The sequence below is a fragment of the Schistocerca nitens genome, chromosome 4 (genome assembly GCF_023898315.1).
Source record: "Schistocerca nitens isolate TAMUIC-IGC-003100 chromosome 4, iqSchNite1.1, whole genome shotgun sequence".
NCBI lineage: Eukaryota > Metazoa > Arthropoda > Insecta > Orthoptera > Acrididae > Schistocerca > Schistocerca nitens.
Genome location: NC_064617.1, coordinates 328,814,033 through 328,840,474, shown reverse-complemented (window position 1 = coordinate 328,840,474; position 26,442 = coordinate 328,814,033). Strand labels below are relative to the sequence as shown.

The following is a 26,442-nucleotide window of genomic DNA, read 5'->3' as shown; positions in this document are numbered from 1 at the left end:
ACTAGCACTCCTGAAAGAAAGGATATAGCGGAGACATGGCTTAGCCACAGCCTGGGGATGTTTCCAGAATGAGATTTTCACTCTGCAGCGGAGTGTGCGCTGATATGGAACTTCCTGGCAGATTAAAACTGTGTGCCGGACCGAGACTCGAACTCGGGACCTTTGCCTTTCGCGGGCAAGTGCTCTACCAACTGAGCTACCGAAGCACGACTCACGCCCGGTACCCACAGCTTTACTTCTGCCAGTATCTCGTCTCCTACCTTCCAAACTTTACAGAAGTTCTCCTGCGAAACTTGCAGAACTAGCACTCCTGAAAGAAAGGATATAGCGGAGACAAGGCTTAGCCACAGCCTGGGGGATGTTTCCAGAATGAGATTTTCACTCTGCAGCGGAGTGTGCGCTGATATGAAACTTCCTGGCAGATTAAAACTGTGTGCCGGACCGAGACTCGAACTCGGGACCTTTGCCTTACGCGGGCAAGTGCTCTACCAACTGAGCTACCGAAGCACGACTCATGCCCGGTACCCACAGCTTTACTTCTGCCAGTATCTCGTCTCCTACCTTCCAAACTTTACAGAAGTTCTCCTGCGAAACTTGCAGAACTAGCACTCCTGAAAGAAAGGATATAGCGGAGACTATTATTTACTTTTCTAAAACTTGAGACTAATTAATTATTTTCATTTCTTACATCCATTCCATGATATTGACAACATACAGATCTCAGTACAATTAGCTGTTTCAGAATTATAAAACTAACACCAATCAGATTCGCTGTTGTCAACTCACTATAAAGAGTCGAGGAAACTCAGATCAGGCAACTTTGGAGCTCTAAAAATTATTTGCATGGTATATGATTTTTATTTGTTCATCATATGATAAGTCATGCAATGGGCATTGACATATTAATATTATTCATGCGTACACCAGCTAAATGTAATATGTAGTGACTAATAAGGTACCTTTTTAATTTTCTTTTGGAGTGGTGTTGATTTCCAATTTCTTACTTTATATAAGATGGGAACTTGTTCAAAACATTTGCATCAGAGTACATAACTCCACCCTAAATCATGGGTAAGGGAACAAAGTCTACATGGAAGTTTTTATAATATCTTGTACTGTGACATTGAAAATTACAGATCAGCTAAAACTGATTTTTATTATTAACAATACATACCATTAAAGAGTATGTCCTAGAAAGTAAGTGCAAGCCTTTCAAGATCCTTAATTAGGTCTCTGAAATAATAATACCTGCTTATCTACTTTACACAATACACTTACTGCTTACGACTGCCAAATTACCATTTAATTTTTTTTAGGTATGTTTCCTCAGAACATGTTTCCATAGGACAACATGGAATAAAAATGTGCAGAAATATTCAGCAAGCTAGTCTTTATGCATACACAGTGAGACATAAGGTACTTCCAAGTGCAGAACATGCCAAACTGTGCTTCTGTATGCGTTTATCTACCTGTTTTGTTTCATATGTGCTTATTAATTTCTACTCCTGGTACTAGCCAGTCATTTTTGATTATTATAAATGGTGTAAAATGAGTCTTTGAAAGACGAGGACTTACACTGTTTGCTGTCAATTATTTGTAGACCTGTTTAGCTACCACGCCAGCTGAATCAGGTGAGATTGAGTTCGGATTCTTGTTTAGTATGCTTGTGTCATCAAGGAACATTGCAATTTTTTAATTATCCTTTAAAGTCATTCGAAGATCAGTTATGTAGATTAAAAACAGGGGTAGACTTCATCATAACCTCATGGGATTCCACATACTATGTTTCTTCCTCTACCCCCATTCCCCTCTCCCACCCCCAAATTCGTATGACACATACTGTCAGTGTGATCATCTGCTTTCTATAGTGAAGGTAAGTCTCCATTCATGCAAGAAGAGAGGTGCCATTTATACAGTAGCATTTTTATGGTCGAAGTAGAAGTTCAAGGTCCAAACAAACTGAAGCTTTTGGAAACTTTACAAAAGATACCCACAGGATGATTTTTCCTGTTTATCTCTGCGCAGGATGTCATTTATGATGTCTCATCTGGTTTTCTTCTGTCTAGAATCCCTTACAAAAACCAAAGTGAGAGGCATTTTGCAATGTTTAGTTAGAAAAATGAGATCGTATCATATCACAGGCCTCTCTTTCAAATTCTTCTGTGTAGATTTAAAAAAATGAAATCTGGTGATTCCCCAAATTCCATCTTACAGAATATGGTACACCAACAGTTAAAATACAGCGTTTATATGATTCACTGACAGATGATACTCATGACTTCCTTCCTTTAGATTGCTTTGACATCTGTTCCATCAGGAAGGACATCCAAACACAGAGTTAAATAATAAAATAAAATCATGAAAAACCAGCCCCTGTGCTAGATGGGATAAACACTAGGGAAAAGAAGAAGATTCAGAAATTAAAAATATCTTGTAGTACAAAGAGGAAACTGTATCTGTCAGTAAGGAACATCTCCAGTATTGATACTGTAGCTCATAATGAGGCATAATGCTGCTGAAGTAAGTAATCCAGAGATCAGAGCCCATATGCTATGAAAGGAAGATAGCTACATTGGGCAACAAAATTAAGGCTTTTATATATAGCGAAGGAAAAACCGCTAATACAAAAGATGAGGAGAAGCAGATAGTTTTAAGAAAAAATGGTACTCTGGTAAAAAGTGTGTGTTTATTGTGGGAAAACAACACTTTATATCTGTTACTGATTAGATGGAATTATCAGGCTCAATAGCTGCTGCCCTGGAATGTAGTAGTAATAGTAGTAGTAGTGGTGGTAGTTTTCTTCATCTGTGAATAACTTTTACAAGCATATTGGAGATGTCGTGAAATTGTAGTTATCTCTCTTATAAGAAATTTTTGTAGAGCTTATACAGGATACTAAGACATGGATCAAAGGACTGAGATGATCAGACACTAAACAGTATGAATTTCTTAAAAGAAGCATAACATCTTGGCAACAGATGGTTCAGTATCTTATCACATTATCATCAGTTCTACTAATTGTCATTCGTTTAGTCAGTTGACCTGTAATAAGTGTGCAAAATGAACAGTATGCAAAGACAGATCAATGTGGTATGCACTTGCACTACAGAAATGTCCAGAAAACAGTGAAGCTCATGCACCTGCTAGGTTTATAAGGTCTGAGTTCTACTATTATCTTCAGAAGAACGGTAGTGAATACACAACAACAAAAAGACAAATAACTAGAGTACTAAGCCACACTGATGTTTTACAGTATTTTTAATGTATCTTCAGTGAAAGAGAGAGAGGACTAATAGCTATAAATTATACAACACCAGATTGTAATTGATGTCAGTAGCATGTAGAAAATAATGTGGAATTACTCCAGTTTTGTCTGTGGCACTAAAACACCATATACCATTTCATGCACTAAAGGTGAAGTGCATTTATTGAGAGGGGGTAGTGTGGAGTCAATCCTTGATACATTTAAGATGTCCATTGTCATATTCATTATGTCTACAAATATGCTCAGCAAGAAAGATATCAGTGGAGTTATGGCTTATTTTTTAAATAATATAAATAATATTTATGGCTTATTTTTTAAATAATATTTTTTTAATTTACTGTATTATGCAATGGGGCAGATCATTGAAAACTTTTATTACAGAATGCATAGTTCTTCTTATACTGGTACATTTGGGAGAAACAAAGACTGTATGTAATCTGTGTATGTTTATAATTGGCATAATGTTTGTTGCTAATTCATATAGAAGTAATTTCTGTTATGTACATCAGTTTTGGCTATATGCATTGATCCTTCAAGTAAATATGCCATGTTGTTGTTGTTGTGGTCTTCAGTCCTGAGACTGGTTTGATGCAGCTCTCCATGCTAATCTATCCTCTGCAAGCTCCTTCATCTCCCAGTACCTACTGCAACCTACATCCTTCTGAATCTGCTTAGTGTATTCATCTCTTGGTCTCCCTCTACGATTTTTACCTTCCACACTGCCCTCCAATGCTAAATTTGTGATCCCTTGATGCCTCAGGACATGTCCTACCAACCAATCCCTTCTTCTAGTCAAGTAGTGCCACAAACTTCTCTTCTCCCCAATCCTATTCAATACCTCCTCATTAGTTAGGTGATCTACCCACCTAATCTTCAACATTCTTCTGTAGCACCACATTTCAAAAGCTTCTATTCTCTTCTTGTCCAAACTATTTATTGTCCATGTTTCACTTCCATACAGGGCTACACTCCATACAAATACTTTCAGAAACGACTTCCTGACACTTAAATCAATACTCAATGTTAACAAATTCCTCTTCTTCAGAAACACTTTCCTTGCCATTGCCAGTCTACATTTTATATCCTCTCTACTTTGACCATCATCAGTTATTTTGCTCCCCAAATAGCAAAACTCCTTTACTACTTTAAGCGTCTCATTTCCTAATCTAATTCCTTCAGCATCACCTGACTTAATTCGACTACATCCCATTATCCTCATTTTGCTTTTGTTGATGTTCATCTTATATCCTCCTTTCAAGACACTGTCCATTCTGTTCAACTGCTCTTCCAAGTCCTTTGCTGTCTCTGACAGAATTACAATGTCATTGGCAAACCTCAAAGTTTTTATTTCTTCTCCCTGGATTTTAATACCTACTCCAAATTTTTCTTTTGTTTCCTTTACTGCTTGCTCAATATATAGATTGAATAACATTGGGGAGAGGCTACAACCCTGTCTCACTCCCTTCCCAATCACTGCTTCCCTTTCATGCCCCTCGACTCTTATAACTGCCATCTGGTTTCTGTACAAATTGTAAATAGCCTTTCGCTTCCTGTGTTTTACCCCTGCCACCTTTAGAATGTGAAAGAGAGTATTCCAGTCTTTGCCTTTCCTTAATCTTCCTTCTAAGGTAAGTCGTAAGGTCAGTATTGCCTCACATGTTCCAACATGTCTACGGAATCTAAACTGATATTCCCCAAGGTCGGCTTCTACCAGTTTTTCCATTCGTCTGTAAATAATTCGCGTTAGTATTTTGCAGCTGTGACTTATTAAACTGATAGTTCGGTAATTTTCACATCTGTCAACACCTGCTTTCTTTGGGATTGGACTTATTATATTCTTCTTGAAGTCTGAGAGTATTTCGCCTGTCTCGTACATCTTGCTCACCAGATGGTAGAGTCTTGTCAGGACTAGCTCTCCCAAGGCCATCAGTAGTTCTAATGGAATGTTGGCTACTCCCGGGGCCTTGTTTCGACTCAGGTCTTTCAGTGCTCTGTCAAACTCTTCACGCAGTATCGTATCTCCCATTTCATCTTCATCTACATCCTCTTCCATTTCCATAATATTGTCCTCAAGTACATCGCCCTTGTATAGACTCTCTGTATACTCCTTCCACCTTTCTGCTTTCCCCTCTTTGCTTGGAACTGGGTTACCATCTGAGCTCTTGATATTCATACAATTGGCTCTCTTTTCTCCAAAGGTCTCTTTAATTTTCCTGTAGGCTGTATCTATCTTACCCCTAGTGAGATAAGCCTCTACATCCTTACATTTGTCCTCTAGCCATGCCTGCTTAGCCATTTTGCACTTCCTGTCGATCTCATTTTTTAGATGTTTGTATTCCTTTTTGGCTGCTTCATTTACTGCATTTTTATATTTTCTCCTTTCATCAATTAAATTCAATATTTCTTCTGTTACCCAAGGATTTCTACTAGCCCTCGTCTTTTTACCTACTTGATCCTCTGCTGCCTTCACTACTTCATCCCTCAGAGCTACCCATTCATCTTCTACTGTATTTCTTTCCCCCATTCCTGTCAATTGTTCCCTTATGCTCTCCCTGAAACTCTGTACAACCTCTGGTTTAGTCAGTTTATCCAGGTCCCATCTCCTTAAATTCCCACCTTTTGACAATTTCTTCAGTTTTAATCTACAGTTCATAACCAATAGATTGTGGTCAGAGTCCACATCTGCCCCTGGAAATGCCCTACAATTTAAAAGCTGGTTCCTAAATCTCTGTCTTACCATTATATAATCTATCTGATACCTTTTAGTATCTCCAGGATTCTTCCATGTATACAACCTTCTTTTATGATTCTTGAACCAAGTGTTAGCTATGATTAAGTTACGCTCTGTGCAAAATTCTACCAGACGGCTTCCTCTTTCATTTCTTGCCCCCAATCCATATTCACCTACTATGTTTCCTTCTCTCCATTTTCCTACTATCGAATTCCAGTCACCCATGACTATTAAATTTTCATCTCCCTTGACTACCTGAATAATTTCTTTTATCTCATCATACATTTCTTCAATTTCTTCGTCATCTGCAGAGCTAGTTGGCATATAAACTTGTACTACTGTAGTAGGCATGGGCTTCGTGTCTATCTTGGCCACCATAATGCGTTCACTATGCTGTTTGTAGTAGCATACCCGCACTCCTATTTTTTTATTCATTATTAAACCTACTCCTGCATTACCCCTATTTGATTTTGTATTTATAAGCCTGTATTCATCTGACCAGAAGTCTTGCTCCTCCTGCCACCGAACTTCACTAATTCCCACTATATCTAACTTTAACCTATCCATTTCCCTTTTTAAATTTTCTAACCTACCTGCCCGATTAAGGGATCTGACATTCCACGCTCCGATCCGTAGAATGCCAGTTTTCTTTCTTCTGATAACGACGTCCTCCTGAGTAGTCCCCACCCAGAGATCCGAATGGGGGACTATTTTACCTCCAGAATATGCCATATTACATAAAAAGACTGCTGTAGGATGGTCTGATACTACTTCATGAATTGGTGTCGAGATTTATTTTGTGCCCAGAACAAAAAAACAATTTTATCAGCTCTCGCAGCATTTTACCACACTACAGTTTCGTGGACTGCAAAGAAAAGGCATAATTTATTAATAAAAATGAAAATAAACACCTAGCAAAGAAAATTTTAATGAAAAACAGACAAGACTTACCACATTGAACAGTTTGCATGTTCGCTCATTTCCTCATGGTTTGCTGTCTCTATACATAGTATACCAAGTTTTTCTAAAGTCAAATTCACTAAAATAATTAGAACTGCACTATTAGGCCCTAAGCTTTGCATGGCAGTAGAAACCTTTGAAATATCCAAAGTGGCTGAGCAGCATACATTTCTCAGTCGCAAAATATAAAGAAGGTTGTATTTAACAGTAGCAATTCATAATATTGAGTGTGGCAATAATTATTATGTGTATCTACCATTTCTAAGTATTTCTTTTTAAAAAATGTTGCAGGTTAACTGAGGCACACCGTAATGCAATAAGAGCAATACGAAAGATAAAATATTTTGTTGCTAGAAGGAAATTCCAGCAAGCACGGAAACCATATGATGTTCGTGATGTCATAGAACAGTACAGCCAAGGGCATCTCAACATGATGGTGCGCATAAAGGTATGTGTAAAATATTTGTGAAATGTTCAGTGTTTTCTCTCTTAAATGAACAAATTCTTATTATGGCTGTTTAAATAAAAGTAACATTCACTTGAGAAAACTATAAAATTACAGGTATACGGGGTGTAACAATATTATGAAAAGGACAGTTACTACTCATCTTATAGCAGAGTTGCTGAGTTGCAGATAGGCACAACAAGAAGACTGAAGTGAGCTTTTGGCCACTGAGGCCTTCATTGAAAATAGACAACATACACAAACACTCTCACACAAACACAACTCACACACACATGACCACAGTCTCTGGCCTCTGAAGCCAGACAGTGAGCACCAGCACTTATGGGAGAGGCAACCAGGTGGTGGGGGCAAGGACAAGGCTGGGGCAGGGAGGGGGAAGTTAGCAAGGTAGGAGTGGGGGACAATAAAATGCTGCTTGTGGGAGCATACAGGGATGAGGTGGAAAAGGGTAGGCAGCTAGGTGCAGTTGGGAAGCTAGACAGAGGGTGGGGAGGGGAAGGGATAGCCAAAAAGGAGATAAGTAAAAATACTGAGAGTGTGTTGATGCAACAGAGGGCTGTGTAGTGCTGGTATGGGGACAGGGAAGGGGCTAGATTGGTAAGGACAATGACTAATGAAGGTGGAGGCCAGGAGGGTTACGAGAATGTAGGATATATTGCACCTTTTGCCCACTGCAAGACTCAATCATGCAGAAATTGTTAAAGACCCTCTCTTCTTCTCCCAGTCCCTACAACTGAAACACTTTTTTGCTGCCAACCCTATCAATGAGACTCAACCAGAGACCAATGTTGAACCCTGCCTGATTCAGTTCACTCCTCCATCCAACTGTGATCTACCCCCATTGCTCCCAAATGACACCCTGTTAACTCTCCAGAATTTGTTAACCTTGAACCTTGCCTCACCATCATTCCCCAAATCCCTCAACATGCAAACTAACCTTACATGCACAGAAAGACTGCAATCCACCACTTAAAAGCTGATCACAACCTTATAATCCAACATGCTCACAAAGGCTCCACCACTGTTGTTTTGAACCACAAGGATTATCTGGCAGGACTCCAGCTGTCAGATCCACATAAGTATGAACCATGCCACAGTGACTCCATTCCAGAAATCAAGCAAGATCTCCAGTCTCTCCTCAAATCATTAGGCCCATCCCATAACCTCTCCCCAGAGTCCATCTCTCTCCTCACCTATACAACTCACTGCATTCCTACCTTCTACATGCTTCCTGAAGTCCACAAAGCCAAACAACCAGGACACCCAATTGTAGACGATTATTGTAACCCCACTGAGAGAATTTCTGCTCTCGTAGACCAACACCTTCAGCCTATGACCCGCAACCTACTTTCCTGTATAAAATATACTGACCATTTCCTCCACTGACTCTGCACAGTTCCTGTTCCTTTACCACATGGTACCCTGCCTATCACTATCGATGTCACCTCCCTTTACATGAACATCCCTAATGCCCATGGCCTTACCACTGTTGCCCAATGGCAGACAGATCCAAACCAACAACCTCCTTCCTAGTCACCATGACCAGCTATATCCTCGCCAACAATTATTTCTCCTTTGAAGGCTTTACCTGCAAACAAATCCATGGTACAACTGTGGGCACCCACATGGCACTATCCAATGCAAAGCCATCTAGAGGAATCCTTCTTAAACACCCAGAATAGCAAACCACTCACCTTGTTCAGATTCATTGATGACATCTTTATGATCTGGATCAAGGGTGAGGACATCCTATCCACATTCCTCCAGAACCTCAATGCCCTCTCCACCATTCGCTTCACTGGGTACCACCACTTTGTAGTGCCACCCAGTCCATACCAACAAGTCCCTTCCATAAAGCTTAGCCATCTGTGGCTGTTGCATCTGTAGTGACAAGCAATACCCCTTGCAGTATACTGAGAGTCTCACTGAGGCCTTCACAGACTGTAGTTACCCTACCTACCTTGTACAAAAACAGAAGTCTCTAGCATTATCTCTCCAGTCACCCAGCACCTCCCAAAGTCCTACCATCTGGCTGCACAGGAACATTCCCCTTGAACTCAGTACCACCCAAGACTGGAGCAGCTGATCACATTCTCCACCAGGATTTTGACTAGCTCTTGTCACGCCCTGAAATGAGGAATGTTGTACCCACTATCCTTCCCACACCTCACATAGTGGTAGTGGTATTCCATCAACCACTAAAGCTACACAACATCCTTGTCCATCCCTACAAAATGCCTGCTCCCAACCCTTGCTTCATGGCCCTTGGCTCATGACCTAGGTGCAAGACCTGTCCCATACAGCCTCCCACCACCACCTTTCTCCAGTTTGGTCACAAGCATCACCTATCCCATCAAAGGGATCGCTACCAGTGAAACCAGTCGTGTGATCTAAAAGCTAAGCTGTAACTACTGGGCTGCATTTTATGTGGGCATCTCAACAAACAATCTGTCTATCTGCAAGAATGACCATCAACAAACTGTGACCAAGAAAGAGCAAGACCACCCATTGACTGAGCACACTGTCCAACATGATGTTCTTCATTCCAATGACTGCTTCACAGCCTGTGCCATCATCATTCTTCCCACCAACACCAGCTTTTGTGAATTGTGTGGGTAGGAACTCTCTCTACAATATATCCTATGGTCCCGTAACACTTCTAGCCTCAACCTTTGTTAGTCATTGTCCTTATGTGTCTAGACCCTTCCCCATTCCCATTCCAGCCCTGCACAGGCCTCTATTCCAACAATACACCCTCAATCTTGTTACTTCTCTCCTTTCCCACTCCCCCCCCCCTCCCCCCCGCCCAGAATCCTCAATCCTCTGTCTAACCTCCCGACTGCATCTAGCTGCTTGTCCCTGTACTTCCCCATAAGCAGCACTTGACCATCTCCTGCCTCTCTTCTGCTATCCCATACCTCCAGTTCATCGCCCCAGCCTCCTCCTTACCCCCACCACCTGGTTTCCTCTCCCATCACGCACTGCTATTCGCAGCCTGGCTTCAGCAGCCGGAGACTGTAGTCATATGTGTGCGAGTTGCATTTGCATGTGCATGCATTTGTGTGTGTGTGTGTGTGTGAGTGAGTGAGTGAGTGAGAGAGAGAGAGAGAGAGTTGTTGTTTTGTATATTTTCGATGAAGGCCTTGTTGGCCGAAAGCACACTTTCTGACAGTCTTCTTCTTGTGCCTATCTGTGCCTCAGGATCTCCACTATGTGATGAGTAGCAACCACCCTTTTCATAGAATTGTTACATTCTATACTGGATTTTCCATTGTTTGAAGTATACTGGGTGGGTAGCCAGTATCTCCTACAGGAGATAAAATCCCAGAACAGTCAACAGACAGAGATGAAAGTACAAAAAACTGTCCTAGCTTTTAGAACTATTAATTCTTTCATTTTATAGGAAAGAGAGATAGGTTGGAGAAGGTTAGAAAGGATGGACAGGGCACTCACTCCCCATGGTAAGAGTGACCCTCTTGTTGTTGGGACGAGATGTAGTACTGTAATTTCCTCATGAAGCTAAATACTGACCAACCATTCCATCTTTCTGTTAAACTTTTATTGGATTCCTTTTTGTGCCATTGCAATATCTGACAGCCTTTATTACAAAAGAGAATTTGTTCTCTATCACTAGTGCCAGTGTATGTGTTTTTCTTTACCCCAGATGCCAGAGACAGTGGTCATATATGAGTAAGTTGTACTTGTAAGAATAAATGTGTGCTTTCTATTTTGGTTGAAGGGCCTTTATGTCTGGAAGCTTAAATGTTTAACAATCTTTTTCATTGTGCCTATCCACAATTCAGTGTCTTCTATGTGATGAGTAGCAATTTCATTGTTGTTATTTCATCATGGGCTTCCCATTGTTTGACTTTTCCAAACATAGTTCTTAAACAGTTTTGGTGTGTAGAAAATATGATGTGAATGGCCTGCATAAGCAGAAAGATATCAAGAAGAAGAGAAGATGACCAGTGACTGCATAGTGAACAATGATCCAAAGCATCCTGATCTCTCATAATGGATACTGTCAAGTAACAAGTGGTGTACCTGGAGCCATGTATCATGAAACTTCACAATCTTTTCGTCCTCCGTTCCACTATGAAACCAATAAAAATTTCCGCTCTCCCTCTCCCCTCTGACTCAGATCTTGGGTGAGCTCTTGATATAGTGATTCTTCAGGGAACCGTAAGCATCAGAGCTCTCCAGCTCTTTGGTGAACCTCTACATCACCTACATCTCTTTCCTACCATGAAAGAAAAGCCGTGGTTCAAAAATTTCAGAATTCAGTGCTTACGTCTAATTATTTTGTCAGCTAAACAGTGATTTGCACTTTTCCCAGAGCATAAATCCCATCTTTGTCTTTTATTAATAATACTTAAAATGCAGATTGATTCAGCCAGTGCCAGAACAATTTAATGTTTGTTATTTCCTTATATTTTTTGAAGAAAAGAAAAAAATTGTTTTTAGAACAGATATGAGAATAAAATAATAATTTCATTTGCTTCTGTTACAGGAACTACAGAGGAGATTAGACCAGACACTTGGAAAACCAGGCAGTTACTTGGCTGGAATTGATCGATGTGGCAATGTGAAACCCATGACAATAGGAGCACGGCTTTACCGTGTTGAACAGCAGGTATTCATATTAATCTGACTACTTCAAACATGCATTTTTCTATACAAGAAAATGAGAGTTGCTGCATACTCTTCATGAAAAGCAAAATCAGGATGTGCAGTCAGTGTCCTCTTAGGTCAACAGTATATTTTTTCTCCTTATGGTAAAACTTAGATTTATGTGTTGACACTACATAAAACAAAAGATGAATGCCCATTTACAAAGTCCTGAGGAAGAACAAATCACAGAGTGGCTGTTAAAGTCCTTTCAAATGTTTAATTATGATACTTTTTAATAACTTGTACTATTTTCCTGTCATACACTGTGTTTCTAGTAGGCTGTGCCATCAAGTAGTAGTTTGCATCAGTTGCTGTATGTTGTTGTTAAGAGTGCTAGTCACCCTTACCTGTTCAGAGTGTAGATGATTTTACTGGAATTTGTGCATTTAAATGAAGGAAATCAGTTATTACTGAAAACATCAAATTACTTTCAAGCTGAGATTTTAAATTGCACAAAACATAGAAGTTATGGAAGTATCGTTTTAATCCTGAGCTTCAAGAAACAAAACATTTTTCAAAGAGTCCTTGGAGATGTGTACTAAAAGGATACATTGGTGAAATCCACAACTATCATAATAAGCATGACAACAACCATGATTATTTTTTGAGAAAGACACAGAAATAAGACTGAAATCATAGAATGAATGTGATGCTCCCCGTCTCCTCGTGCATGTTGATCATGTTTCTATGGAGGGGCTACACTGCTTAATTATAGAATATTGATTCGTCAATACATTGACTGACCAGAAAAGTTAAACCCCTTGGAGGAATGGTACAATATAGAAGCAGCTTTGTACACATGTATTTTTCTGTAATTTATTCATCTGTCTTTGGTGTACACAGCATGCAGCAAGCACAATATCACACAGATTCAGATTCTTTATTGGTCATTCAGCATTATTACATCCAATAGACTGTCAGTTCACTTAACCTATTAATTGTACAAAATAAATTTTTACATATTTAAGTTGATATTGGGTATTTCTAAAAATTCTTCTAATGAATAGTATGGATTAGTTAACAAGAAGTTGTGTACATTTTCTTTAGCTAATTTGTCAGGCTTGATTGAGGCATTCTTAGACAATTTGTTATATATTTTAATTGCCATATACTTATGACTATTGTTAGTTTTAGCTAATCTATTTTGTGGCAACAGCAGAGAAGTACAGGTTCTTGTATTGTAGTCATGCCTTCAATTTGTTACACTTAAATTAGGTAGTTCAGCAAGTATGTTGTTAACACTGTCAAGAATATATAAATTAATAACTGTTAAAATTCTATATTTTATGAACAATGATTTACAATGTGTTCTATTATCTACCTTAGCTATTACTCTGATTGCTTTCTTCTGGATCACCATAATTTCATTTATTTTTCTGCTGTTTCCCCAGAGTATTAACCTATACTTTAAAACAGATTGAAAAAAGGCAAAGTACACATACTCAAATGTCGCACAACACATCAGTCTCTTCAACAAATATGTAACTCTTGACAACCTAACCATTATGTGATCAACATGAGAGTTCCATGTTAGACTGTTGTCAAGTATGATACCTAAAAACTTTGCCTTTGGTTTTTTTATTTTTGTAGTTTTTGATAGACTGAACCACATATTCTGAGTCTTTTCCTCATTTAATAGTAGACCATTTGCATTAAACCATGATGTTGCATTTTCTTTTGCCAATTTCATACCACTTACGTGGTTATCAAATACATGGTTTACAGATGGAAAAGTTGTATCATCTGCATACAAATATGTCTTTACATCTATATTTTCTATCAAATCATTCATGTGTACAAGGAAGTGAAGTGGTCCCACTTTAGATCCCTGCGGCATAGCGTGTTGAACCTCGAGTGTGTTTGACAGATGACTTCCTGAACTCACCACCTGTTTCCTTTTATTGAGGTATGATTTGATGAGTTTTAAACTTTTATCACATATTTCATAGTGCTCAAGTTTAGAGAGCAAAAGTGAGTGGTCAACACAGTCAAAGGCTTTGCTCAGATCACATAAGGTTACCTGTCTGTGAGCATGGTCCTCGAATGCTACTAAAATGTCTCTGACTAAGAGGATACAGCTGGTAACAAGGCAAGTCAACATATCACGGTAACAGGCTGTTGCCTGTTGCAATCTGTTTACTTGACTAACATATGTTGCTCTCTGGTGTGGAAGAAATTTTGTAGGATGAGAGAAGCATGCAAACAAATGAACATCTATTTTGACGTGTGTGCCAACATTCAGTAGTTTCAAAAAAACTATAGTTTAAGTTCCATTGTCACTTTAGCACTCTCCTCGTGCAGTGTGAAGGTAAATGAGTCAGTGGTCTAGTGGTTAAGAACACATTTTCTAATTTTTGCGCCAGAATTTCCTATGACAACATGAAATATAGTGGAATTATAGACCCAAGAAATAAGCATTTCCCATCTTAGTAAAAACCAATGATATCGGAAATCTTATGCAGTATCATTAACAGTAACTGAAAATGAAGGGCATATAAATTATTTTTTTCAATTTATGCTTTCATTTTTATTTTATACTTAAACAGAACCTTTGCATTCCCCATGCAAAAACATTTGAAGCATAACAATTCAGAGCACCTCGAGCAACATGCGAAGGCACATTAGCATGAATATAATTAGGAAATACAACATCATTAATCTTGCTAAATACCTTTTGATCTTGCAGTAATATTGTCTCTGGATGGACAGATAAAATTTGTCTTGTAGATTGTTTACAAGAAAATTTGTCAAATATCTTGAGGCCTGACAATGAATCAGACAGACTTGATCTCCTATAGTTCATCCAAACTGATCTATTCAGTTCTAACATCCTTGAAATAGGTGAAGAAATAGTTTTGCTCTGATAAGATTCTATTCATTCTTTAATACATAAAACTTTCCAAGTACCAGTAACTATTTTGATAAAATCTTTAAACTCCTGAAGAATACTGTAATTTCTGGCAGGAAAACCAATGTTTTTCAATGTGTTAAGGAAAGTAGTGTACAGTGGAATATATGGAATGGAATAATGGCATTATTATGAAAAGGATGGATTGCTATTCACCATATAGTGGAGATGTTGAGTCACAGACAGACACAATGAAAAGTCTGCTAAATGAGTAATATATAGTAATGTATTGGCCAAAAGGTCTTTGGAATTCAGTGACATATGCAGACTCATTCATGCAAACATTACTAATATATATATATATATATGACCACTGTCTCTGGCTTTCAAGGCCAGGCTGTGAGCAACAGTGCATGTTGGGAGAAGCAGTCTGGGTGGGATGGGGATGCCGAAGGATAGTAGGGTAGGAGTGGAGGATAGTGAAGTGCTGCTCATGGAACCATACAGCTATGAGTCGGGAGAAAAGGAGAGAAGTAAAAAGACTGTGGGTGTATTTGTGGGATAGAAAGATGTGTATTGCTAGAATGGGAACAGGAAAGGGGATAGGTGGGTGAAGGACAGTGACTAATGAAGGTTGAGGCCAAGAGGATCTTTCCTACTAACACCAGCTTTTCTGAATTGTGTAGGTGGGAACTCTCTCTGCAAATATTCTATGTTCCCATAACACTCCTGGCCTCAACCTTCCTTAGTCATTGTCCTTCATCCACTTATCCTCTTCCCTATCTCCACTACAGCACTACACAGCCTTCTATTCCACCAATGCACCCACATTCCTTTAACTTCTCTCCTTTTCCACAACCCTCCCCCTTCCCCCCTTTTCCCTCCATCTAACGTCATGGCTGCACCTAGCTGCCCTACACTCCCCCCCCCCCCACCACCACCACCTCTTCTCTATATGCTCCCACAACACAAGCAGCACTTTGCTGTCCCCTATCACTATCCTCCTATCCATCCCCCTCCCTGCCCCTGCCTCCTTCTTATCCCCCACCACCAGACTGCTTCCCCCATAGTGCACTGTTGCTTACAGTCTGGTCTCGGCATCAGAGATAGTAGTCATGTGTGTATGAGTAGCATTTGCGTGAGTGAGTGTGCGTATGTTGTCAAATTGAGAAGAAGGCCTTCTCGCCGAAAGCTTACTTTTTTAGCAGTGCTTTTGTTCTGTGTGTCTGCAATTCAACATCTCCACTATATGATGAATGGCAATCCATCCTTGTCATAATATTGTCAAAATAATATACAGGGTGTTTCACAACTACAACAGTTTTAGTGGTGTGGTGGGGAGTTAAATAAAATTTTACATGTAAACATATGAATGGAGACAGTTTATTTAATTGTTTCAAAGAAAACAAAATTGACATATACTTTTAATTCTTGTGCTACTGTCTATTCTTGCACAGTTTTCCTACATGTTATCCTCATGATCATCTGATGTTGTTCTTGTATCACCTTATGTTTGTATTTCCCATCAGAGACCATCTGAATGCAACATTTGGAGACTGCCTGAATGCAACATTTGTGAAAAGATGGATAGGTCCAGGTAGACCAAAAGTTGCCAACATTTGACTCCATTGGACTTTTTCTTGTAGAGCTACAGAAGAAGTCTATTTTGTCTATCTTTTATCACATCATACAGGGTCTGTTTTTATGATTTTGGCAACTTTATTTCTATTCCCCCTAAGGGAGGGAAGTCATTTTTATCATCTGCCCTTGAATTGTGTAAATTTTGTTCTCATTGTTATCATATTTTAAGTTTATGCATATCATGTTTTCTATGATGGAGTTGAGAACCAGCCAAGCAGTTGCTTAAATGCATGGAAAACTACTAACAAATATACTAACCTGCCTGTTATACCATACCAACAGTTGCTGACCCATTGCTCAGGTTCATTCCAAACTTGGCCCACTTCCCTGTCTCACAAACTCGTCTGCCACACTTAAGCTAGACAAGCACATAATGTAAAACTACATAAGAGGTCTTGTTTATAAAACCCTTGTACATTCAGGGGAAGACATGACTGCAGAGGATCTGACAAAATTGTATTGTAGACTTAATATTTCTGAATGTGTGTGTCATAACTGTCAAGGTAAAGTTCATACAGAGAAAACAGTGGTTATTCCAGTAACCTGTTTTTGTTATAATGATCCATTTTAATGTGAGAGTTAAAATATGAAACAATTTTGTATCCCTTGTAGTGTGGTAATGGACTGTTTCTTCAATTTTTTGCTACATGCTCTTTATGCTGAATTCATGACTATCTCATGTAGCCTACATTTAGGCATTATGCCAGGGTTATAAAACTGTATCATTAGCACAGTGCCTCAGATGGGACAGTTCAGTGATTTCATTATTTGCTATTTAATTGCAGTACTTTGTATAGATAATTTTTTATGTCTTGAAAAATTACATACTTTGTTTCCATTTGACCAGTTATGTGTGATGGAGAAGAAGCTTGACCAGTTAGTATACGTCCTCAATGCTGTTGCACAGAAGCAGCAGATTCCACTTCGGTCTGTTGAAGATGAAGTCTAGCAACGGTGAGCCCAGCTGTGGGGCACTACAGCTATTTTTATCACCACAGCGATTATCTTGTGAGACATTTTTGTTATTCAACTACTCTTCTTTCAGGATTGAATTTCAGACAGCTTTTGTCCTTTCCCGTGATGTGTGATGTGTAAATAAAATGAAATTCCACTGGACAGTGATTGACAAAAATGCAGTGTTTTAAGTGACTGGAGTGCTCCATTAACTTTTACCATTATACAGTATTTGATTCCATTTTAGTGAGATGAGACTTCAGATAGCATTTTTATATTTTTTAAATACATATACATACATCTATTGTTAAAATTGCATTAGCTTTCTGATAGACTGATTGTCAAGTGTGTTTACAAGTGCCTGGTTGTCAGTATAGCTGTTACAAAAATGTACCATTTGCACAAAGATTTAGATATAAAATTGTAATAGTACTTGATAGACCTTTTAATTCCAATATTAATACTGCAGGATTAATCACCATTCTAACTTGACCATGATATTTATAACACTTCTAACTGAAAGAAATTAGTAATAGAGATACATGCAATAACAATCAGTCTATCAGTGAATTTAAATTTAGGTAATAGTAGGGTAAAATGGCACTAACTTGATGCCTATATAGATGAGCAGCACTTGCTTGTGCAATATTTAGAATATCACTTTGAAAACTAGGCAAGTTTTCATTGATTCATCAGGCATAATGTAACACAAGAGGTTCGGGAAGATGATTTGAACATTCAAGTGCAAACCACAAGTTACTCTCCATGTTACTTCTTATTTTTTGCAGTTCAGTGAAATATAAAGTTTCTTTTCACCTTTTTATAATTTTTTTTTTTAAGTTCAGTTTGGAACCTCTTCCAAATTTTTACCTTGATGAGATTTACTTCTGCTTGTTGTTTTTTGAAAGACTGCAAGTAACAACATTGTTACAGTAGTTGTCAGTAAGTAAGGAAGCATGGGCTAATTGGGCCAGTTTGTATGACATGAACTTAATCTTTTTTACTTTAAAGCCTGCTGTTTCTTATGATGTTTTGTTCAAGATAATTGTTAAAGTAGTGTTTCATTATGGGATGAAATGTTTTTATTGAAATGCTCTCTGACTATTGGAATTAAATAAAACTTCAAACAAAAATTCTCTTCACATGGGCTCAGCTATCTAAAGATCCAGCCAGTTGAAAATTTTACAGGCTAGCTATGCCTGATAAATGCTTTTGAATGAGATTCAGTGTGTTGTTTTACAAAGAAAAAACAGTTTAATTCAGCTCTGACAACTCATAAGAATTAAATACCCACTCATTCTGGACACAATGGCCCAGTTTCCGCTTTGGAATAGATATCCTGTGCTTCCTTGCATGTTACGATAACTATCCTGGTTTGATATTACTCTTTATAAAACTAAGTTATGTCTAATTAACTCATTATTGTTAGTTTGTTAAAGAGTAACAAGGTGAAAGTGACATAATATCACTTTTAAGAAACACTACAAGTATCAGCACCATCTTATCCTACTTTTACCATATCTTTGCATGAATGTAATATAGAACATTCTACGAGACAGAGTTTACCACAATATAGGAGTTCATCCCATACAACTTATATAGCAAATTGTACATGAAATTACACATAAAGTGAAATGAATTTTGTAATGTAACATACTTTTATCTCAGAAGTGGCATCATGTTGAGCATACAGCCAGTCCTTTTGGATGACCATTACATAATGCAAATTGTGTGTCACTCTGTGACTATGTGAAGCAACTTGATGTTGAAAACTCTTCAGTGGATGTACATGTTGTGTGTCAAGAGGAAAAAGCTACCAAAGTCATTCATTTCTGTGGAATACTGAAAATGGCATACATTTTATTAATACAGTGGTGCTGTTTTTCCATAATCAATATTTGTTTTCAAAATCCCAGCTAAAACTACGTTGATCTAACACTGTATTATTCCAGTGGTTAGTGCTTAGTTTTTCAGCCATACCATAACTATATTTGAAGATAAATTACTATGCTGTTATAAGTGTTATACAACATGTTCATTAATTACTTCACAAAATAATGAAACTGATCTATACACAGTTATATCACAAGCATTACAACACAAAGAAATAAAATTGCTATAAAAATCATAATAATATTTAGCATGGCAGTTAAGAAATATGTAAGCCCCGGGTAGAGAAATTTGAATTGCAGTTACGGATTCAATAAGAAAATAAAGAAAGCAGTAAAAAAGAAATTTTGCTTAATCCTCTATTATTAGAATGTGAGAGATGTGCATGAGGAGTTATACTGCATTCGATTACTTATTGTGGTTTTACAATCTGCTTTTGCTTCTGCCGTCTTTTCTACTTCTTATTGTTCTTTAGCAATAGTGGAAATTCATGGATGGAACCATACATAAAATCAGGAAGAGGCAACCACTCACCTATAGTAGACTGATGTATGACACTTAGACATAAGAAACAGAAAACAGAGTTAATTAGCTTTGAATCTCTGGCTCCTTTTCTAGAGGAAGTCATACATTCATTCACACAACAATATAAACACCCAGTTGCATGCCGTCATGGCCGCAGTGACACTGATTGTTGATTATCTCAACTATTGATGTTAATAATCAGTAGTGCCATGGCCACAGTAGCGTGTGTCAGTGTCTGTGTGGTTGTATGCATGAATTCGTGTACTTTCTACCAGAGAAGGAGCCTGAGCTCAAAACCTGTTTTGTGTTATGTGGGTCTATGCACCACATGTCAGGCTTATTGTTCTTTATCATTTTGCACTCATTCCTCTTCTCATGTATGACTTTCTTACTCTTCTACATCTGATGACACATATTTTCCAGTCTTAGTTTCTGAAAGCACTTCTTCTACAATATTGTATATTGGGGGGGGGGGGGGGCAGAAAGAAAGAGAGAGAGAGAGAGAGAGAGATTGAGAGAGAGAACCATGCACATACAGAAATAGTTTTACCTCTAAAACTGATGCAAAAAATTATGTGCCTGAGGTTACTTCACTGTTCCCAAATACAGAAAAGACTATAAATTGCTAAGTCCTTCTGGATAATTAACAAATATGTGTACTGTCCCTACAGATTAAGTTGACACTCAGCACAGTAGCTGATGAGAGTGGCCATAAAGGCATTTCCCATTTATGGTCACTCCCATCAGCCAACACTGATCAACTTAGTTTATGTGTACAGTACAATGCTATCAAAAACCCAGCCACTGTGGTCTCCTGGTGCTGCAGCCTGACTGCCTGTATTTGTATGTGGAGTTGTTTGTACGTTTGCTGTCTGAAGAGGGCCTTTGTCTAAAGGCTTTGATGTTTATTATCTTTCCTTTGTGGCTCTCTGATTCTCAGCAACTTCTATATTTGCTGAATAGTGATCATTCCTCATGTACACAACAACTCCACACAAAGTAGTCAACTTATTGCCTTTGTAAGTTTTGTTATGACTAAAGCTCCACTGATATTTTTTACTGATTCCTTAGTTTGCAAAGACTTACATTCCAAACATCTGTGCATCTGTACTGTTATTTAATCAAGTAGAGATGGGAAAAAAATCTTCTTCTGAGACACTGATTGCATTGAAGATAAATTACTATGCTGTTATAAGTGTTATACAACATGTTCATTAATTACTTCACAAAATAATGAAACTGATCTATACACAGTTATATCACAAGCATTACAACACAAAGAAATAAAATTGCTATAAAAATCATAAGAATATTTAGCATGATTTTGGAACCAAAGATCTCTTCATCTGACCTCATACAGCAGAAATATATGGGCATTCAAACCAGTGCTTTACTAGCCTGGGATCAAGGGTGAACAGTAGGACACCAAAGGAAAGCTAGCAACAGGCAGAATTTAAAATCTGTGAAGTTACTAGCAACAGAGAAAAGAGAAAGTTCTGGTTCCAGAAGAATAAACATTAAACACAAAGGCATATAAACTGAAAATGGGCAACAGCGTGGAAAAATATAATAATCAAGAAGTTCCCAAATAAATAAAGCATGAAAAACAAAGACATGTAAGGATGAATTTAGAAACGAAAACTTAACATTAATGAAAAAGGGGGAGAGGAGTGTCGCTAGGTACTTTTCTTCATTGAAGTTTTGGAGATGAATTTTTACATCTGAAATTTCTGGTGTTGGAAAGTACATTACAATTTTTATAAATAGTAAAGCAGAGATAAGGCCTCAGATTTTGTACTGAAGAATGTGTTCTTCACCAGAGAACTCAGTGTTACTAGTATAAATTCTATGTTTGTCATTTCATCCCAGGGTCACTATAACTGCTTAATGCTCAGCCTTTAATGTAAGCATGAAGAGCACTACACTTTTCTTGAGGATAGACAGAAATATAGAGTGAGTCAATAGTGATATAACCCAATACTCTGTTGCAAAACATAGTTAGCAACTAAATAATCATGACCTTGACTTCCATTTCATCACTTAAGAAATTAATTTCTTACAAACCAGCATTTCTGAACTTGGTGTATGGGAACATTACTGCATGTATCTTTTCCTTAAAATTACATTTATGTCAGCAAATTTTAATCATTCATTCACACAACTCACATGCTCCTCTCTCACCAGCACCATCCCTACATTATTTTTCTGCCAACCCTCTCATGACTCTATCACTGCCATAGTTCTTCATTTACTTTCAATTTTCTGCCCTTTGTCCAGTATATTTTATTTGATTAACTGTTCCTCTGCTTCTTTTTATTTATTGCTTTCCATCTATTTTAGGTTCACCTTTCCCTTATCTCTAACTTGTCCATTGCCCTCACTTCTGCTTCTTATGTTTCAAGTTTTCAAATTACATCTGATTGTCTGTTTACCTCTTTTCAATCGTCCTCTGTCTCCATTTTCTATAACTTAGACAGTTTTCCATACTTAACTGTGTTTAGCCTTAGTTCACATATCCATTTCATTGTTTTGCAAAATGAAGGGACACATTATTCCAAAAGGTATTATTTGTTCTGAGCATCTGTGTGTGCCTGATGTTGCTGCTGTTACTGCTTCAGTTTGTGATGATATTTCTACTTATATTTCATGGCAATTTCTCCTTGGTGATAGTTTTCCTTATAGATAGAAGCTACTATTCAGTTGATTCTGCTGTAAAATTCTCATGAATAAAATTTTTGTGGCTTGTCTAAATTGTTATGGACTGTTTAAGACAATTTTTTCACGTTGAATCATAACTCCTTTCTCAACTTGAGATGTATGAGTCTGAAGATCAGCAAGAAACCATTTTGAACCACTTTCTTGTTATAAAAATTATTTATCATGCAGTAACAACTTGTTCTTAATAGGTTAATTATTTTCTTTATTTGAAATTCAGTTTTATCATTTTTAAACATTTATATTTGTGTTGTGAGAAAATATACCTTATCCCAACTGTCTGCTTATTGTTGTCATATATACACGCTATATCACTTGTACTTTCAGATTTAAACTGCTGAACTAATCCCAGATCACTCAGATTTAGAACCTGCATAATATTATTTTGGCATGTTTGGTTTTCTTATTGATTTTTTGGGGCATTAAATTCCAGTAATCATTCCTTCAGTGGTTAATACTTTCAAACTGTTTTTGCCAACTCTTTCATGCTACAGACTGCTCTAAAAGCTACAGTCAGGAAATACTGAAATATTCATAACGATATGCAGTATAGAGAAAAATATTTTAATGAAACAGTATGTTATAGCTAACTGACTATAATTTCAAAACCAGCAAAATTTGAATGGTCATTACAGACTAGTCAAATAGATAATATTTAAAAATTTGGAACTTTTTGAACATATTATTGCTGTCAAAGTTCAAATTTTCCAAAGACTTTCTGTAAACTGTCATCATAATCTTACGTTTTACATCTTCAGATCAATATCTTGTTTCACAGCTCATATTTTACAAGCAGGGAAAGTCAGTGGGTTGAAATGAATAGCATTACAAAACACAATTAAAGCAGCTATAGTGAGTACATTCTTTTCTGTATCACTGACATGTGTGTGATGAGAGTACAAAACTGAAATTAAATTAAGCTGCTTGGAAGAAACTCCTTATTTTTTAAGAGTGATGGAATACAGAATCTCTGACTTTATGCCTTCATCATTATAGATAAAAATAATTAATATATGGTAATTATATAATGATGTCACAGCCACTGGGATAATCAGTCTACTTGCAACAACAAAAATACTTTCCTAATTCAAACTGAAAAACAGTAAGTGATGTCACAGAAAATTCCAAAAGGGCTCTATGTGCGCTCTGATGCAAGTAACACAAATTTTTATAAATTTCAGATTGTAAGTTCCTCATGATAATTGTTTCATAGTATGTATAAGTGCATTGAATTCATTGTTGACATCTGTGTTCAGAACTTTGCTGGTATAGGGCACAAATACTTTTCCACTAATGCAAAACATATGGTAAAAGTGTTATGTAAAGATTGTTGATGAAAAGATTCAGAAATATGCTGTAATCTGACTTCTTGTAAAGATAAAATGTTTTTTATAGATATTCAGTCTGTCTTTGTAGAACCTCTTGTTTGTAGGCATAAAATATATCCCAACAGGAATTTTTTTGTAATTCATAATTTTTTAACCATTACTCTGCAGCTAATTCTTACGTTTTAAGTATTGAATCCTGATGTGTTAATTAAATTTCTCTCCATCATTCAACTCTCATGAGTTCCAGATAATTATTAGACTTTTAATATAAAAAGTTATGCCTACAGCTATTTTAAGACTCTTATCACATTATAAATTAAATATGGTGAAAAATAATAAAAATTGTTACAATGATTAGGATGTAATGGAATTTGCGGGTCAAATTTACCAGTGTCATATTGTAAGCTAATATTTAGAAATATAAAGTAGCCAATAACAGATTCGTCTCTTGGCATGACTACATAGTTTCACAGTCTCATGATTCAGTAGTGTGATTTATAACATGAAAAAGCAACTATTATTATCATTACAGCTAATTTTTTTTCCATTCTCTTAGGGCCATTATTCCATCACAGAAAGCAGCAAGTGTCTGAATGAAATAGTTGTTACTAAATATGTATAGCGTTATGAGCATCTAGTTTACTTCATTTTGTTAGCTGTAATAATGCTACAAAATGACCAAATAATTTCACTGCTGGAACACAGCTTGACACTGAAAGTTCGTCTGTTTATTCAGATGCCTTTTCCACCATCAAGGAAATGATGCTGCACTAGAATGGGAATAACTGTGTGCGATAATGAAGTGCTGGGATCAATATTTGTGATGCACCATACTTTATTACATTTTGAAAATGACAATGGTATTTTTTAATTTTTCATTGGAACACTTACCAGTCAATACTTTATACATGAATCTGATGTCAGATAGTAACAGGACAGTTCCTTCCAATTAACCAACTTCTAACTAGTTGGAGAATTTTAAATTGAAAGTAAAAAATCTATTTTTGTCCATTTATGTAAAATGTTTTATTAATTTTTCAGTTTTTAGAAATGCATCAGTTCAAAGAAATATATCACAGATGAGAACAGTTCCAATTTTTTTGAGATATTCCTACCTGAATACTGCTAAAACAACATAAACTACTAACATAAATCTTGAAAATTTTTACAGCCTAATATATATCACTGGATCACTTATTATTAATCATTTGACCATTTGGTACCCCCTTTTTAATTTATAAATACATTTTAAACCAATGACTGCATCATGGAAACAAAGTGACTGCATTGTAATGTATTTTCCTCATTGTTTTCATCAGGTGGATTCATATTTATCAGGCACTGTGGTTGATGCCAGCTATGTCTTGCATTCTAAAATGGTGAAATTAAGTGAAATACATCTCTATACATGCCATAGTAGTTTACTACTTCTGTAAACATCAGTGCATCTTTATACATAGCAAATGCAGCTTTGAGAAAAACAATGCTTAGATAGGGTCATCACTGAGATCTTGCACTTGGATGCTCATAACATTTGATTCATCACTTGCGAGAAGCGTGTATTACCTTAATACAATAAACAAATACTATCAAAGTTTTTCTCTCATCTACTGTCAGGTTCCAGTCTCTTTAATAGATCTTTTTGATACAGTATTATTTGCTAACTTCTTTGCCTGTTTTTTTTTTTATGAATGCTTGGAACACAAACCACAATTAATCATTTGCTTGAACTACTGACCATTCTTAGAGCAATAAGTAATTTGAAGCTGGCCTAATCTCCCACAAAGGAGTAACTACTGAAGGAGAGAAAATTTTTTGAGAATGCGGATCAGATTAAAAATGTGTATTGAAATTTGTTGTTGCAGATGACACGCTGCAGAAAAATAAATATCTTAACTGCAAAATGTATGAGTTTTATTTAACTCTGGCAAGAAGATTGCCTGAAGTGTAAATATAAGTTACTAGAAATTGCTGTTATTTGTTCTTGTGACTGTTAATATACTCGTTAAGCTGTAAGGATATGAGAATCTATGAAAACTTCTTCCATTTTATTTTGATTAAAAAGTAAAAGATTACACAAATATAACTTTATTTATTGAATGTTAAAGGCATTGATAGACATGTGCAGCATCACTGAGTAACCAATAAATGAAATTGTTCATTGTTGGATCCTGGTATTATACATTGTAATGACTTTTTCTTGACTTTTTAGAGATTGCCTCATCTGTGCCTATAAATACTGTAGTATATGAATCTATAGTGTATTTTCCATACCTGTGATTAATGATATCTATCTGCCATGCAGAATTTGTACATAATTATATAAATCTAAGCATTGTTGTAAACAATTTTCAGAGAGAGTAAGTAAGCTCAGTTTGTAAATAATAAGCATAACTGTATTTACTTAATATAGTTATATTATTCAGAGTTGGTTAACCTAAGTTAATG

The 26,442-nt window shown here is 36.9% G+C and overlaps 1 protein-coding gene across 1 annotated transcript in view; it reads left to right on the top strand.

Annotated features, from left to right (window-relative positions):
• LOC126252283 (potassium voltage-gated channel subfamily KQT member 1-like) overlaps window positions 1–17,781 on the top strand; it is a 307,638-nt gene extending 289,857 nt beyond the window's left edge. Inside the window, exons 10-12 of the mRNA XM_049953157.1 lie at window positions 7,248–7,404; window positions 11,933–12,055; window positions 17,430–17,781. Coding sequence (XP_049809114.1) covers window positions 7,248–7,404; window positions 11,933–12,055; window positions 17,430–17,531 — 382 coding nt within the window. The 3' untranslated portion in view covers window positions 17,532–17,781. The remainder of the gene's footprint in view (window positions 1–7,247; window positions 7,405–11,932; window positions 12,056–17,429) is intronic.
• Window positions 17,782–26,442: the final 8,661 nt, after the last annotated feature.